General features: G+C 25.7%; 1 protein-coding gene across 1 annotated transcript; it reads right to left on the reverse strand.

Annotated features, from left to right (window-relative positions):
• Nucleotides 1-1,223: 1,223 nt before the first annotated feature.
• On the reverse strand, nt 1,224-17,105 carry LOC129969111 (protein KRI1 homolog). Its single transcript, XM_056083521.1, has 4 exons — nt 17,049-17,105; nt 16,553-16,642; nt 13,019-13,135; nt 1,224-4,208 (listed from the first exon to the last, which is right to left on the reverse strand). The coding sequence occupies exon 4, from the start codon at nt 4,128-4,130 to the stop codon at nt 1,299-1,301; it is 2,832 nt and encodes a 943-aa protein (XP_055939496.1). The 5' UTR covers nt 4,131-4,208; nt 13,019-13,135; nt 16,553-16,642; nt 17,049-17,105; the 3' UTR covers nt 1,224-1,298.
• Between the last annotated feature and the right edge of the window lie 145 nt (nt 17,106-17,250).

Consider the following 17,250-nt stretch of genomic DNA (forward strand, 5'->3'; position numbering starts at 1 on the left):
TTCATCTATTTCTATTTATTTTTTAAAAAAAATTTACCTATAATTATTAAACATCAGTAATGTGAACAATATATATTTATATATATTGCCGCAACAATTGTGAATATAAATATAGTTACTAAAATCATGATAGCTATAATTATAAAATAGACTTAAAAGTATTTTTTGTAATTTAATAAAATTAGAAAAAAAACTATATGGAAATAAAATTAGTATTACTAAAAAGACCATTATTTATTTAATTACAAAAAAAATTAAATTAAAAATTAATTAAAATTGATTTTTGTGCAGTTATATGCTCCGCACTTATTGAAAGAAATACTAACATTTTGATCCATTTTCAATTAAAAATCAAATAAATTTTTTAATAAAATTTATATAAAAATATAATCACACGCATTATAAAAAATCTTTCGCAGAATTATTAAGATCATTGTACCAAAATTAATATAACTGTATGATTACGTAGCTACGAAAAATCTCCATATCTATTAAATAACATTTTATTTTTCCGTTGTATAACAACGTAAATATAATTATGTAACTACACATATCTCTATGTCTATAATCTTTTTTAACAATTGCACTGATATTGTTAGATGATTTTTATGATATGCTAAATGTTACAATTATACTATAGTTAACATACTCAATTTGTTTTTACCATTTTAGTAAAAATGGGCATATTTTTAAAATTTCAGTAAGGCACTAAATATTACGGAATAAGAGGAAAACTGCGCATACTAGGGATAAGGATGCAAAATTATATTGAAAAAAAAACATATAAAAAAGAAAAGAAAGTCTAAAAAAATGGGAAATATTTTTCTATTTAAATACTTTTCAATATAAATCATTTGCTGCCAAGTTAAAAGACATTTCCCATAAAAGATCCAAGTTAAAATCGAAGAATCCTGAAAATAGTAACTTTTCTAATCTCGTGAAAGTTGTGGCGCCCTCTATTGACAAAAAGCAAAACATTTGTTTTCAGACTCTTTCAAAGCGTTAACAAAAATGAGGGGTGGGGGGACGATTTGCAAATCATAGAATGTCTGTAGCCTAATTGTTCATGATAAATTATATTTTTGAATCAAACATGAAAAGAAAATAGAAATTTGCCATTTTTTAATGAGTACATTAATAAGATGATTTTTCTACATAAAATATGTGATAAAATCGCTTTAATATGAAAACTCATAGTAAATAAAACAAAACTGAAATTTTGTACAACATTTTAATTAAGAATTTTTAAAATTTAACATAGATGCTAAAACATTTTTAAAAAACACTAGCACTTTCTTTTATGTTTGGTTTTTACCATAAATTAATTTATTTTTAAATTTTTTGGGATTAATTTCAAAAGCACTTAATCTGGTATTAGATGAAACAATCTTTTTGCCAGAATTGTCCACAATCTGTATTGAATTAGTATCATTCTGTTTCTGATTGTATTGAAATTTCTGAGAATAAAAGTTTCGTTTCTGTGGTGGTTTTGAACCGAAAGATTGTTGCTGATTATTTTTTCGCTTTTTCTTTTTTCGGTTTGTGTCAATTTCAACAGAATTTTCACCATAGATGGATTTTGCTGCATTTTGCTGAGTTAATGAAAAATTTGTCCTTATACTATTCACACTTTTTGGCTTTTTCACCGAAGATTTATTTGGCTTTTTAACTGAAAGTAAATCTGTTTCTTCAACAGAATCTAGTTTTCTCTTTTTCACCACATCTTGATGATTGTCAGTTTCTGTTTCATCATCATCATTTTCAGCGAAACTGGATGATTGTTCATTTTCCAAAGATTCAAACTTCCGCTTTTTCTTCTTACTAATTACATTTTCACTCATTTCAAATTCATCATAATTCTCTGTAGTAGAAGCATCTTCCTCTAAGAATTGTGATTTCTTTCTTTTCTTCTTTTTATTACCTTTTATATTACTTTCATTCATGGCATCAGATTCTATAAAAGATTCAATGTTTGGAACTGATTCAGTGTCTTCCAAGGTCTTCATTTTATTTTTCTTCTTCTTTTTAACATTTTTTACCGAGTTTTGGTTGGTTTCGGCTTCAATATCCTCATCATTATGTTCCTGCCCTGAAGCATTTTGTTGCATATCTTCTTCACTGAATCCATTTTCATTTTCACGCAAATCTGGTCTGGGAATTGCTTCCGGCAAATTTGTTAAAGATTTCTTCTTTTTCTTTTTACGCTTGGCCTGATCGCTTACTTCAATGGATGATTCTGGATATCCATTAGTGCCTGTGTTTTCGGTTGATAAGTTTGCATTTTGCTCTGAATTCGTATTTTCTTCCAAATTATCTGAATTTTCTATAGCTTTCTTTTTCTTAGATCGTTTTCTCTTCTTTTTCGGTTTTCTCGCAGCTTCATTAGAATTATCTGTGTTTGTCTGCGAAATTTTTTCTTCTTCAGGCGGCGTATAAACGCTGGCCAAAATCTTCTTTTTCGTTTCGAAATTTTGTGCTTTCTTTTTAAATGCCTGAACATCATATATCTCATCTTTATCGTCTCTGTATTGACACGTTTTCTTAACAGAACACCAACGATTTAATTCTTTGTCCTGAGCGGCCAAAATTTCATCAATGGTTAAGCCAAAATCATTCGGAACCACCTTTCTATATTTAAATCGCACAGGCATATCACCAACTATGTCTTCATAATCCAATTTATAATATTCGTCCAAATACTCATCGAATGATTTACCATTAGGATCATACAATGGTTTAGGCTGTGAAAGTATTTTAGCGAACAAAGACTTTTTTCGGCCCTTCCTTTTTTTATTATTAGAAGTTGAATCAATCATTTCCTGTTCAAACTGAGATCTCAAATCTTTTTTTGAATTATTCTCTTCTTCTTCTTCACTGTAACTTTCTCCGTCATTTTCCTCCTCTTCATTCATTGCATTCTGAGAATAATTCTTCTGATCCCTTGTCCAGCGATCCCAGTTTTCATCATCAATCTCCTCGTCATATTCAAATTCTGGTTTTTGTTCCTCTTCTACATTATAATAATCCTCATTGAACATTTCTCTCATTTTCTGATCATGTTTATCAGGATCGAAATCACTTTCTATATCACTTTCATCCAAATTCAACTGATCTTGTCCACTAGCTTCCTTCAGTTTTAGAAACTTTTCCTCTATTTCTTTTCTTTTTAGAGCTTTCAGACGTTTCAGCTCTTCTCTCTTCTGTTCTTTCTCTTTCTTTTTTCTTTCTGTATATTCCTCCCGTTTTTGTTTTCTTTTGTTGTTTTCTCTTCTTAATGAATCCCCTATGGTTCTAGGGTAACTTTTTATAAATTCCTCATCAGGCTCCTCAAATCTAAAATTGTACTTATGCTCAAATATCTCTTGTTTCTCCAAGTCTTTTTCATCCTCGTTCAAGAGATCAATATCCTGCGTGATTTCATCATACATTGGTATTTCGCCCGGTTTATCATCAGTAAGATATCTTTTATTCAAAATATAATCCCTCAAAAATTTTTCATCCTCGTCTATTTTCGGATCATTCCAGCATTTGTTCAGGAACAACAAATCTTTTTCTGTTTCTAACCACTGCTTATAGTCAGCTTCTTCCTTTTCTTCTTCAACTTTCGTTTTTGTTCTGACTTGAAACAACTCATCTTCTTCGTCAGAATCTGGCGCTGCTTCAATAAAACTTTTTTTGATTTCTTCTTCTTCCTTATTTGTCAAAAGTTGCCTCTCAGGCAATTCTTTATTATTATCATCATCATCTTCTTCATCAACAAACATACCATTTTGTTCAAGTACAATTTTCCTTTCATAATCTTTCATAAACATTGGCTTTTCTTTTTTAGCTTTGGGTTTCTTTGGAGTAGCTTCTTCTTTAAAAAATTCAGTGCTCTCATCATAAATTCTAGGATCTTTACTTTTCAACAGGCTTAAGGTCTTGAGAAAATCTTTTTCGATTTCAGGCTCCTCTTCTTCTTCACTCTCTGAAGAGGAACTGCTGATTTCTTTGCTGAGATCTTTCAGTTTCTGGAGTTCTTCTTTATTTCGCCATATATCATATCTTTCGGCATAATTTTTATTTATGGTAAATTCATTTTCAGGCTCTTCGTCTGAAGAGTCATCTAAAAGCTTCATTGGGGGCCCCATTTTCTAAATGCTTCAAGGTTCTGCTTCAAAGCAATTCAATAGAAAGATCACTTTAACTAATTGTTAACCTGAAATATACTGAAAAACAAAATAAAAGTTTGAAGACAATGAACAAAAAATAAAGTTAATTTACTAGATAATAGCATACTTTAAAATCTTTATAAAAACACTTTAAAATCAAATATTAATTTGACAATATGTAATGGAGTCCTAAATTTTACAATATGATACACAGATATATTTAAAAAATTGAATAATCAATAATTAACGTATTAGAAATAATTCATTGAATTTTATTTATAAAAATAAATTATGAATTGATTTGACTGCATAAAATGCACAAAAGAAGTAGATAAGATTAAATGAAACAAACCAAACCAATTAAAAAAACAATTATATTAGTAGATTTAAATAATTTAACAATGTAAAATATATAAAAGATTAATTAACATTACACTGCACAGAGTGAGAAAATGGTAATATGCTTTTCACCATTTAGAAGAGAAAGCCTGCAATTCATAATCATGATGTTAACTGATAGTAACCTGAGAAACTGCTAATTTCAAAGTTAAAAAAAAAAAAAAAAAAAAAAAACATCCTGGCATAATCTTACCTCTTTTTAAAACATGCTGTAAATTTAGCAAAATATTTACGTTAAATGTCAAATGACACTAGAATCATTACCTGGATATTTATTCTTCAACTATTCAAAAGAGCATACATTCATTCAAAATAAAATGCAATGCAAGAAATTTATTATACTTCAAATTACAACAGAATCATCTAAATATTTATTCCTCAACTATACAAAAGAGCATATATTCATGTAAAATGAGGTGCATAACCTGTTAAATACTGTAAATATTTTTAATGATTCATATCTGTGCGAATGTTCTTACAAAATAATTCATAAGGAAGATTTGCAACGATTGTGAGAAATTTCAAATTAATATTGCTTATAATTAGTTTATAGCAATATTAATTACTTCTTATTATAATAAAAGAAGTTTTTTTTTGTCATGACATGAAATTAGTTTATTCTTATTATTTTATGAAATAACTCTATAAAAAAGTTTCTAAGGCATTGTAAAAGATAAACAGCAAACGATAAGCAGAACAACAGAAAAAAAAATTTAAGTTCTACAATTCCAGAAACATCCAATCATGTCAATTATTTTCACATTATAATATGTTGAATAAGCGGAGCTTCAATTACTTGAAATAATGTATTAAACATGTCAATGAGCAAAGAGTTACATAAAAAGCAAAAATAAAAAAAAATAAAAAAAATAACAGAAAGCAAAAGGTGACTAATGCAAACATCTATGCAATACTATAGCAATTTCAGTCACAATAAAATATATTGAGCACTATAATTGAATTTAAGAAATGTTTTGTGAATAATTTTGTCATGGAAACAAGATTTAAGAGAAAAAATCAGTTTAATTTAATTAGAAAATTAAACTAATATTTATTAGACAGTAAGTTAATTTGCAAATGACTGCATTAGTATAAAGTAGTTCCTTCTGCAACTGATGCCTCTTTCCAAAGTTGTCAAAAAGTAAGCATTTGCATAATATATTTACATTATACTTTTTCATTAAAATATTGAGAACAAGAAAAAATAATACAATTAAGGATAAAAATTATATGAAAACAAATTAACAGCTGTAATAAAAATAATTTAAATTCCTATGCAGAGAATTAAAAAGGTTAGCATGTTTATGCAAAAAATGGCACCCCTAAAAGAAATTTAGAAAAATAAAGCACTTTAGAGTTAAACATGTTTTGGGAAATGTTTGTTATTTTAATATATTATATAATTTTTAAAGATATGTAAAAACTTCTGTAACAAAAGAATGATCAGTACTTTTGATAAGGAAATTTCTTTACAGTGAATTTCAATAACATTTTATGATCTGTTGATACTATCACTTGCACTTACATTTTCCTAAATGATAACATGATTTGAATACAAATGGAAATGTGAATTAATTAAACTAGATGAAACGAATAATTTTAAATGTGAGGTACCTTTAAATTGTTTCTTTCAATATTTAATTTTTTATTGCCATTTTATAATTTGGGCTAAAAACAGTCACACAAAATTCACAAATTTCAACAGTATTTAACTTATTATTTTTATAAAACTATACATAATTATACAGTTGACATCAAAGATGTACTGTAGAAAAATAAGTATTCTCAGTAGGTCATGACAAATTTAAATCACTAATCATGTAAACTCATATACATACATAAAAATTATTTAAATAATAAAAATGGTCTAATTCAGAATTAAATCATTTGGGGGAAAAAATCATTATCTCTTTTTTTCTAAAGTTTTAATTCCAAATGACAAATATTTGATAAATTAAAAAAAAAAAAAAAGATGTCAGATATGAAGGAAAAAAATTAAGATTGCTAGTTTTAAAGAGACACTTTCATATTGAAATTGAGGAAAAGCAAATCAATTGCTCAGCACAGATGTTCACATTAAAACATTAATGTGCATTAAATATGAATATACAACCAAAACAGCCATTTGATTTGTTTTTGATATGCAAACAAATCAGGTACAAATGCATATACAAATTAAAATCACTTGAATAAATTAATATATAAAAATGGTATAAAATTCTAGCAAAATTAGCAAACTATAATTTCCTTAAATTTAGATTCCTCACATTGCACATTATTAACTTTTGAACAATTACTGCAATAGAGCTTCAATTATATGAAGCTCTTTGAAGTAGATAAAGTAATCCTTCAGTAAAAATTTTCAAATGAAAGCAGCAAAACAACTGACATTAACAGTAAATATATAAACAACAATAATTTTTGTTTTCAAATGAAAGCATCAAAACAACTGACATTGATAGTAAATATATAAAAAAAATACTAATTTTTGTAGATATTAAATAAATACATTATAAGTGACTTTCATGTTTTTTTCTAAGAAATATCCTTTTATTCATTAATTATTCAGATCTGGTATGGTCCCAATTACTCCAGATAATTAGGAATTCCATTGCACATGCTATTTTTAATGCACTTTTTTTTTTATAACTATCATGAATATGCACAATTTAAAATCGAGGAATAACATAAAAATGTCTGATAAATTTTTTTGACATTAGATGATAAATCTGAGAAAGCTAGTATAACTCATTATGTCTTTAAATGGTTAATTAAAAAAAAAAAAAGGAAATTTATATTTTTCTCAATTAGCCTAAGTGAATTTCACTTAAAACAGCATATATTCATAGGGATTTAAAACACATGTGGTATGACAGGTTATTTTAAAATATATTTATGCCTAATCATTTCTTATTTAATGCAAAGAAAAATAAAATTTTAGTTTTATGTCTGTTGCAGATAAACAAACTTTTATAGACTTTGCACAATGAGAATCATGCAAAATCTAAGAAAAATATACAAGAATATTTAAAGCAAAAAATGTGACAGAAGAGACATGAGTTTGTATTTAGAACCAGTAATATTTCCAGCAATCTACGATTTGAAAACAAGTTAGTGGAATGGAATGTATTAAAAGGTAACAGTAACAACACAAAATAATGAAATTTTATGAAGAATCTACATTGTTTGGATCATGAAACATTATTCTGGTACAAGTTAATTATTTCATTATTAAATAAAAAAAGTTTGGAATTACAAACTGTCACATATAAAATTGTATTTGGAAAGAAGAATTTTTTTAAAAAAATTTTTTTAATTCTTGCACCTAACTACTACATGGGGGGAAAAAAAAACCTCTGTAACAGATATTCTCTGAAGTATGATAAATTTCTAGTTAGCAGAGAAATCAGAATATATATATATACATAAGAAGCAAGAAAACACACATTGTGAGAGAGTATTGAGCTTTAAAAAAAAGAATCTACTGACACAATGTTTGGTTTAGTGGTAAAAATAATAGGTCACATAAATCAGAAGTTATCTGAGTTTGGGTTAATTAATTATTTCTAAATGTAGATTAACTAGAAATTATTGCATGTATTTGTTACCATTAAAGTGTATAATTCAGTTATTTCTTATAATGACTAGGTATTTCCTGAAATAACTAGACTCAGTTAAAGTACATAATAGATGAAAAATTTCATACTTTACCTAGTTATTCTATGAAATAACTAATGATAGACAAAGTGAAAAATAAACAATTTCAAAGTTATTTTTAAATTAATTGATTATTTTGGCATTTGTTATTGGCACAATTAACTTTTCTACTCCTTGAACTTCAAGGATATCATAAAGCTGGAGTAACCAATAGTCACATTGTACTTTTTTCTGAGCTGTTTTAGAGCTTCTTACTTCTGCTATCAAATTTTATAATTTTTCATGAGTACGTGCACCACTGTTTTCCTTTGTCCTGTGCTTATTTAATAAAGATTTAAATCTCTCGTATTAAATATTTACAGGTTAGTCTCCCATTCCTGCAGAAGTCATAGCTTGAAAACAGGTTGCAAAAATATTTGTTAATAATCCAAAATGTAAAACGCTAATATAAACACACTGTCTAAATGCAACGAAATGAAGTATACACATATACACACACATCATTGCAAAGCAGATATACGCGGTTCAAAGAACTTTCAAGTGCCTATTTCATACTTTAATGATCAAGTAATTGTTATTCTATAGAACACCTAATGAAATTGTAGAATTCAATAATTTTATATACTTTAACTGGCTTGTCTAGTTATTTCATAAAATATACAATTATTCTATGAAATAACAGATTTCCTACTTTAACGGCAACATATATATATAAACAATTTAAAAAAATTAATTGATTCTAAATCATTCATAAATTCTAAAAATAAATCAGACTTCAATTTAAAGAAGATACTATTTCTGCAAAACATTTTATTACTTTAGTAGAAAAAACAAAATCAAGAACGAAATTTATCAACAGTATAAACATAAGCATAAAATAATGCCACTCTGAACATAATTAACTACAACACAGGTAAATCAAACTGCATATAACTAACTATATTAAAATTTTCCATAAGATGAGAAGCTCAATGAACAATTTACCAACTTGCATAAAAAGAATAAAAGTTTGTAGGTGAACAATTGTATTATCCATTAAATATTGTTAATGTATTAAAAATGTTGGTTAGACTTGCACATTACAGTATAGCAAAATTTTTTACTTCAACATTTATAAAGTTAAAAAAAAAAAAGTCACAATGACAAATATTTAATGTATGGCAACAATCTTGGTGCAATTGAAAGAAATTACAGAACATATACTTCCAAGCATTTTTAAAATAGCTTTTAGTCTAATATGTTAGTCAAATGCAAATATGAAAATAAAACAAAGGTAATGATAGTATTGAGAGGGATTAGAAGTTTTCTGCCTTAGTGAATATTTAAATTTAAATATCATATTATAATAATTAAGGTATTAATAGCAATTTCAAAACACTTTCACAAGAAATCTGAGTAGTGGTTTGGATTAGAAAGTAATATCATTAAGTGGAAAGTTAGAAAGCAGTCAGAGTTAAATGATTTGCCTCAGAAAACAATGTTTCCAATCGGATGAGATCTAGATAAATTAATTATATCATTAATTTCAATTGGTAGATGAAAATTATTAAAGTATAATTGATGAAACTCAATAATAAAAAAATATAGAATTACTTGATACATGTGTTTTAACTGTTTTGTCGGGTCTTGCTAGTTTTAAGATTGTGAAATTTTGTGTTCTGTTTATATTTGTGAGATTTTGCAAAAATACAATTAATAAAATAATAATGATGATTAATCATGGAAGAAATAAAAAAATGTTTCTCTTACAATGCAGTATTCTAAATATTTGAAACTGTGTATTTGCCAAGACATGTAAGAATCAAATACAATATTATTTATTTTAGCAATAAGAGAGATTCAGGATAAATAATAACATTTAACAATATTCTATTAATATCAAGTTTTCAAAATGAACACTAGAGCTTTGAAGATAAGTAATATTTATTAACTTTGACTAACACTGATAAATGAAATTTAAAATATATGCGCTTTTCCTACAAGTGTTCATTGTGAGTGCTATTTATTCATCATAAAAAAAACATCAAGCCAATAAACAAGTTTACCCCATACACTGAACAGCAAATCTGGAATAATTGATGCAACAGTTGCTTCATTCTTGGTTCTCAAATCAGGTAGGCAGTTGCTGCAGAGGCACATATGCACTATCCTTCATAAATACTTGAAAGGAAACCTTCTAGATTTCTTAAACTTATACTTGAAAGGTTTCATCACATGTTCGAAATTTTCTTCAAAATTTTTTTACCTTTCTGTGCTCTTACCTTTTAAAGACATCTAGTGTTTCAAATTGATAATATCATCTATGTAAGTTACTATTACTCAGACTTAATTGCAACTGAACTTACTATGGAAACTAAACTGAAACTGAAACTCAACTACTACTAAAGAGTTTCACTTTGCAAACTGCAAAACACAGAGGACTTTTCAGATTGGCAATTACTATTTTTGTTGCTAATGATTTCATGCAGAATAGGTATAACATATGAACATATTGAAGGCATAATATGACTACACATATAAAATTATAAGCATAGATACAACTGAAGATGGCATATTTAATCTTTTAAACTAGTAGTGAAAAATAACTGATAACCTTATCTAAAACTAAAAAAAATTTAATTCTCATTTTGAAGCACCTGATACCAAGTAATGATAATAAATATTATGAATAAATAAAGAAAAATAAACAAGAAATATTTTGTTTGCTCTGAAGACAAGCCACAATTATATACAAAAATTTTCACTGCTCTGATACTTAAAATAATATGAATCAATTATATGTCATCAATATATGTGTGATCAATAATATGAAATGGAGCAATAACTGTTTATTTTCTAAATACAACATGTTAAAATGCCATATACATATTGTAGAAAGATGGTCATGAAATGTCATTCTTTGTGATATCACAATTCCATAAATCATAACTCTCTAAATTCAAACAATTGAATATATATTCCAGTTTAAAAGCAGCATTTCATAGCACTCTTTTAAAGCATTTGGCTATAGTAATAATTTGTTATGAAATACCAAGATCAAAATTTTGTAAGAAACTGATAAAGATCTGTAAATCTAAGCAAAATTTCCACCATTATAAAAATGCTAATGCTTAGAATTTTTTAGAACAAACTGAACTCTAGATGTGATAATGCTAAGTTCATTTCATGTTAATTAATAAAATTAGAAACAAGTAAAATTGTTATTTAATAAAGAATTGATTTCCCTCTTTCTTTTTTTATTCTGCAATCATCATCTTATTACTAATAAGCTACAAATAGATTTTAAGTAAATTCTATTGAAATTAAATTTTTCATAAATTAAATTAAATTTCTTTCATCATTCTAAATTTTCAATTGCTAATTCATAATTCTTACATATCTGGATAAGTATTCAAATATATTTTAATTTTTTATATTCAAATTTTCATATATTCTAAAATCTATAATTAGGTAATCAGACCAAATATTTTTAAAAAAAATGCATTTTAAGAGACATTGGTTTTTCTAGCAAATCTATAAATATATTTTCAACCCAGAAAATATAATCGTAAAATCTGATCAAAACTTCAATAACTGAAAAGGAACGGCACTTAAATATTTAATGTTTGTATAAATGAAAGTGCATTCTTAATTTAGGATAACGGTATTTTCTTACGTTCTATCATCATATATAATATATTCAAAATAACATTTGTTTCTGCTGAAAATTAAGCATTTTTATCTGTGAAGTAATGAAATAATAAAGAAACAAAGCATTTGGAAAAATGTTTTATGATTTTAAAATCTAAAATCTAAATGGATTCTCTTAAAACAAACACACATTGTAATTATATGTTAAATGCAATGGTAGAATCTTTTCATTGCAAATCTAGGCTCACAAAAAATTATAACCAAATGTTTGACAGAGTCATATTAAATTATGATCCCAAAGAACTTATTTACATTAATAACCAATTTATTTAGAGTAATTTTTGATGTTGCATGCATTCCAAAATCAAAGATTCTCATTTTATAACAACATACGATTTGAAATTAAATTTTTATAGAGAAGATGATAAAGAAATAAAAATATTTTTAGGACAATGGCCCCATAGGTATAATTTTAATACTAATTTGAAAGTTTCTGAACCAAATTTAATGTTGCAAAGAGAAGCAAACAGCAAAATTTGATATCCTTAAATAAAGATGTTCTTTCCTGTACTTCTTAGAGGTATCAATTCAAAATGAATGCCATTCATGAAGATAATTGCATTAAAAAATCAAATGGTTTTTGAAATCTGAGCTATATTTAGATCATTTTAGTAAAAAAAAAGATAACATAGGTGTGAAAATAAATTATATAGCAAGGAAATTTTAGATTTGTCAGGCAAAAAGATCATAAATGTACATTATAAATTTAACTGGCAAGCAAAGAAATCATAAATGAACATCATAAAATTAACTGACAGAATTTACAAAAAGATAATTTAATCTAGGTGATTTTGATGTAAACTAACTGTACTAAACTATTATAATAATGATATGATGTTTCACAGGTATTTATAGAATTAGATAAGAAAAAGTGATGTAACAAAATATCATAAATGAAGATGAAGTGAGGAACAATTATACATGAAATATGATTCATTAAAAAATATGAATGAGAAACTAAGTTTTTTCCAATCTTTTTATAAAATAATCTTAAAGAAACTGAAAGTTTGAATGCAAGATATAAGAAACAAAAACAGATTGCTCCTTAAAATGCATTGATATGTTGTAAATGTTTCTGTAAATTTAAATATGTCAATTGAAAAAAAAATTATAAGTCTTACCTATGAAATCAAATACATCATGTTCATTTTCTATTTATTTTCAGCATATAAATCTCACTAGTAAATTCTTAATCATGCATGCCAAAATGCAGGTTTATTCATCAATCTGCTTCAGGGCTATTTAATCAAAAAAATATAACAATCATGATACAGCCATTACAATGAAAATACATCTATCATATATTTATCATTTTATAAATTTCAAAATATTATACAAGTAAAAAAATATATACATAAAAATATAGTCTATAATCATTAACAAAGCTATAATCATAACTACATTCCACAAAGGGGGAAATGGACACAGTATTATAGTGAATTTCATTTTTAAGTAATAGCAACATTAGTTCCAATTTATTTAAAATTCTGTCAGTCATCATTTATAGAAATCTATACATTTTGGTAGAATTAATACCATTATGTACTCTTCTTTAAGCATTTCACATGTTGGAAGTAAAGTGTTATGTTTCAATTAAATTCTTTTTATTTATGAGAAATGTTTACTTTATGAAGAATAATATTTTAGTAGTAAAATTAATCATGTTTGGGTTCTGGCAAGTTATAGCGGAATACCTAAATGAAATGGGAAAAACATATATAACAAACATGTTTCACAAAATAATTTTTATTATTCTTAATAGCACTGCATTTTTCATTTAAAGGTTTTTAAAGATAACAAAACTGAATTGTTTAATTATTCTAAAAACTTTTCCTCCATAGAGGTTTGCTTGTCTTTTTTGGGATGCTTTTAATATATTTTTATATTATAAACATTTTTTAATATTAATCTTTGCTTACATTTTTTTAAATATATTTTAATATGAGAACAAATAGATTTATTTAATAAAAATTTAATCATAAACTTGTCAAATGTGGTATTTTATTTTAAACCTGCATAAGGAACCATTAGATATTTGTATATTTCAATTCAAATGAATTTTACCAAAAGCCCTTACCATTTACCATTGAAACTATAATGCAACACTTTTCTCAACAATGGGGCAAGTGATATAATATCCATCACAATAAAAACAAGCACTGGAAATAAATGTTTTTTTTTTTTTTAATTTGAACAATATGTCATGTGTATATAAAAGGCCAAGGAACTTCAAGAACTTCGTTTGTTACCAAAGTATATCTTGGTACCACACTTGAAAATAAAAACTCAACTTCCCCTATAATAAAATGTTTCACTGAATATCTATTCTATAATTTTCTAAAGATCTTTAAGTATAGTATTAAGTCCTTTATTTTTAAGCAATCAATAGCTTCTTTTAAATGCAAGCAATATATTAAAGACAGTAAATAACACAGACAATATAACACAAGAGTACTATAATACAAGAGGAGTAATATAATACATAATAAAACACATGAGTATAAATTAAAGTCATTTCATTAATATTGCTTAAATATTATATGTATTTTAAAAATAGAAAGCTACATATAGTCAGGGGAGATAAATAATGAAAAGAAAACAAACATTAATACTTTATAGTAAATTTAAAAATTTTGATAGACACAAACAATATCAAGGAAGGGAGGGAGAATTAATTTCACAACAATGTCAGTAGATCAAGTTAATTAGTTGATGCAGAAACTGAATAACTTTAAATGAAGTTCAAAAACTAATGAATGGAGTTACTAATCCTTTTTGTATAAATATATTAGAGTTATGAATATATTGAGTGAATAAGCTGTCACCTCAAAATGAATATAATATCAGGTATGTAAATGCAAAATGTTTAAAAGAAGAACGTTAAAGAAATTTCTTTTTATTTTCATTTCATAAACTAAAATTTATAGCTCAAAGTAGGATTGAAAATCCTAATGCTACATACCACACAAGAACTTCTATATGCTAATTGATTTTACACATTCACAATTTAATTAAAATAAAATTTATTAACAAATGCCAATTCCATAAGAATCTCTTAGTGCTTAAGAAAATGAAGGGAAAAACATAAGACTATAATACAAATTAAGATCTCTTTATTTATATTTAAACAAATGAACTAGAGGTAATGTACCATTAAAATTTAAAATTATACTATTAAAGTAACAATTTCTAAAACTGTTCGATTCTATACAGATTAGAAATCTGAATAATTTTCTAACTTTTCAACTTGTTAGTTTGCAGATTTCTGTAGCCTAAAAATCATTTCTTCAATTTTCTTCCTTTCTGATTTTAAATCATTTAATTGATTAACAATATATTTTCTTTTCTTATTCTTTCCATTATTTTAAGATTATAATTTTTACTTCTTTTTTTTACTTATTTAGAATGGATATTTTTCTTCACACACAAGTTGTAATTTCAAACTCTTCCTTCCATGACATCCCTCCTCCCCAATTCAGCTGAAAACAAACATTTTGCAACATATATTTCTTCCTTAAATTTTTCAATCTCAATATTTTTACTTAAGAAAAATTCGTCTTCAACTATAATCTGGTCTTGGAACTGAATCATCAGAATTTTAATTATTTCCCACAATTCCTAACAAGACCTTTTACTTTTTCAATATTTTGATAGAAGCTTGTCAATTTGATTTTTGAAAATTTTAAACCCCTGATATTCTATTGAATTACAAGCCACATCATTCAAAAAGTTGTTTGATTCTATTAAGATTTTTATTCTGTTGTAATTATTATTATTATTATTATTATTATTTTTAGAATATTATCCCCAAAGAATCCAGTTTTAATTTTTCTGATTTTGACATAGGAATCTTTATTTGAAAGAAATGCTATTTTGAGTTTTTAGGCCTTCAAGATCAAAAATTTTTATGGAACTGAAAATTTTCAAAAAGCCAATGACCATCTTTTAATTTCCTACGCTAAAAATGGCATGAATGGGCAATCTTTATAGAAGGGTGAAAAATAGTTGGATAATTTTGGTTAATGGCAGGTATAAACTTCTGTCTGAGATGCTGGATCTTTATTGCATTTACATTTCTTTACTTTCATATTTTTTTTATACATTCAGTTACATTTAGAGACCATCTGGATCAATCTGGATCAATCTTTATCTCTAATAATTAAAACTCCCAATACTTTTAAGTAACATATTATATTGCAGATGCTAATTTATTAACAATTTCATTTACTTTTTTCATAGAAAATCCATCATTTTGAAATTAATAACCAACTTACAAACAGTTTTAAAAACTTCCATTTTAAGACGATCAGCTGATGCTAGAGTTAAACATCAACATAAAGAGCTATCATGTTTTTGTAATGTTTACATAAGCTCCAGCTTCACAATTTACAATGAAACTGGATATCACTGTGATACTTAAAACATTTTTTTTTCATGACACTGCACAATATTACCTATATATTTCAATTAAAACAATTGTTGTATTTTGTAAAAATAGACAATTATCATAAATGCAATTTAAAGACTCAGGAAATAATTATAGTATTATTACAATAAACATATATCAATAATTACAGAAAATTTGAAGTAGAGATCAGAAACTATGCAAATTTATTTATAACTTTGGCTCCCATATGGAAACTATTTTTACTCACTGAATATGGGTAATTATTTTTCCACTCTGTGACGTTTAGGTGGCAGATTTCATAAACTTTTCTCTCCAATAAACTACTGGTATTTTTCTTCTAAAATTTAAAATCAAACACAATAATTAATCAATTTAATCTAATAAAACACTTATTTAAATCAAAACTTTTCAATACAATTTAAGCAAGAAAATATGAAATTATTTGCATTAATTGCCAAGGGTTTAAAATTCGCACATTATTAGAAGCTATTAACAAGAATAAAATATGATTACATATTGTAATATTTAAAAACCACATGAACACATATCGATTGAGCTTGCGTTTAAAAAACACACACACACAATTTAATGGCTCATATAAAAATCTTTACTTTTGATACATGATTAAAGTGTTAGAAGTAAAAATCCGAGCAATTACTGCTGGGATTTTTTATGATCAACAGTCGTGGCGATTATTAAAATATAAATATATCGTAATAATTTTAAAAAGAAAATTATTTTACCAGTTTAACCACATGCGTTTTGTTTAGATGGAACGAAAAGCTGTAGTCACAGTTAAACAAGGTATAAACTCAGCTGGTTAAAAAAAAAAGTTATATCATGATGCAAACCTGAAAGTTTATTCAAAATCTCTAAATAGTTATTCAATTTTATTTTCGATTTTGCTATTTTTTCTTAGACTTGGAAATAGCAGAAATATCTTTT

The sequence above is a fragment of the Argiope bruennichi genome, chromosome 5, assembly GCF_947563725.1.
Source record: "Argiope bruennichi chromosome 5, qqArgBrue1.1, whole genome shotgun sequence".
Lineage (NCBI taxonomy): Eukaryota > Metazoa > Arthropoda > Arachnida > Araneae > Araneidae > Argiope > Argiope bruennichi.

Excerpts from the sequence above, each read along its gene's own strand:
- LOC129969111 (XM_056083521.1), bottom strand. The coding sequence starts at position 4,130 with ATGGGGCCCCCAATGAAGCTTTTAGATGACTCTTCAGACGAAGAGCCT.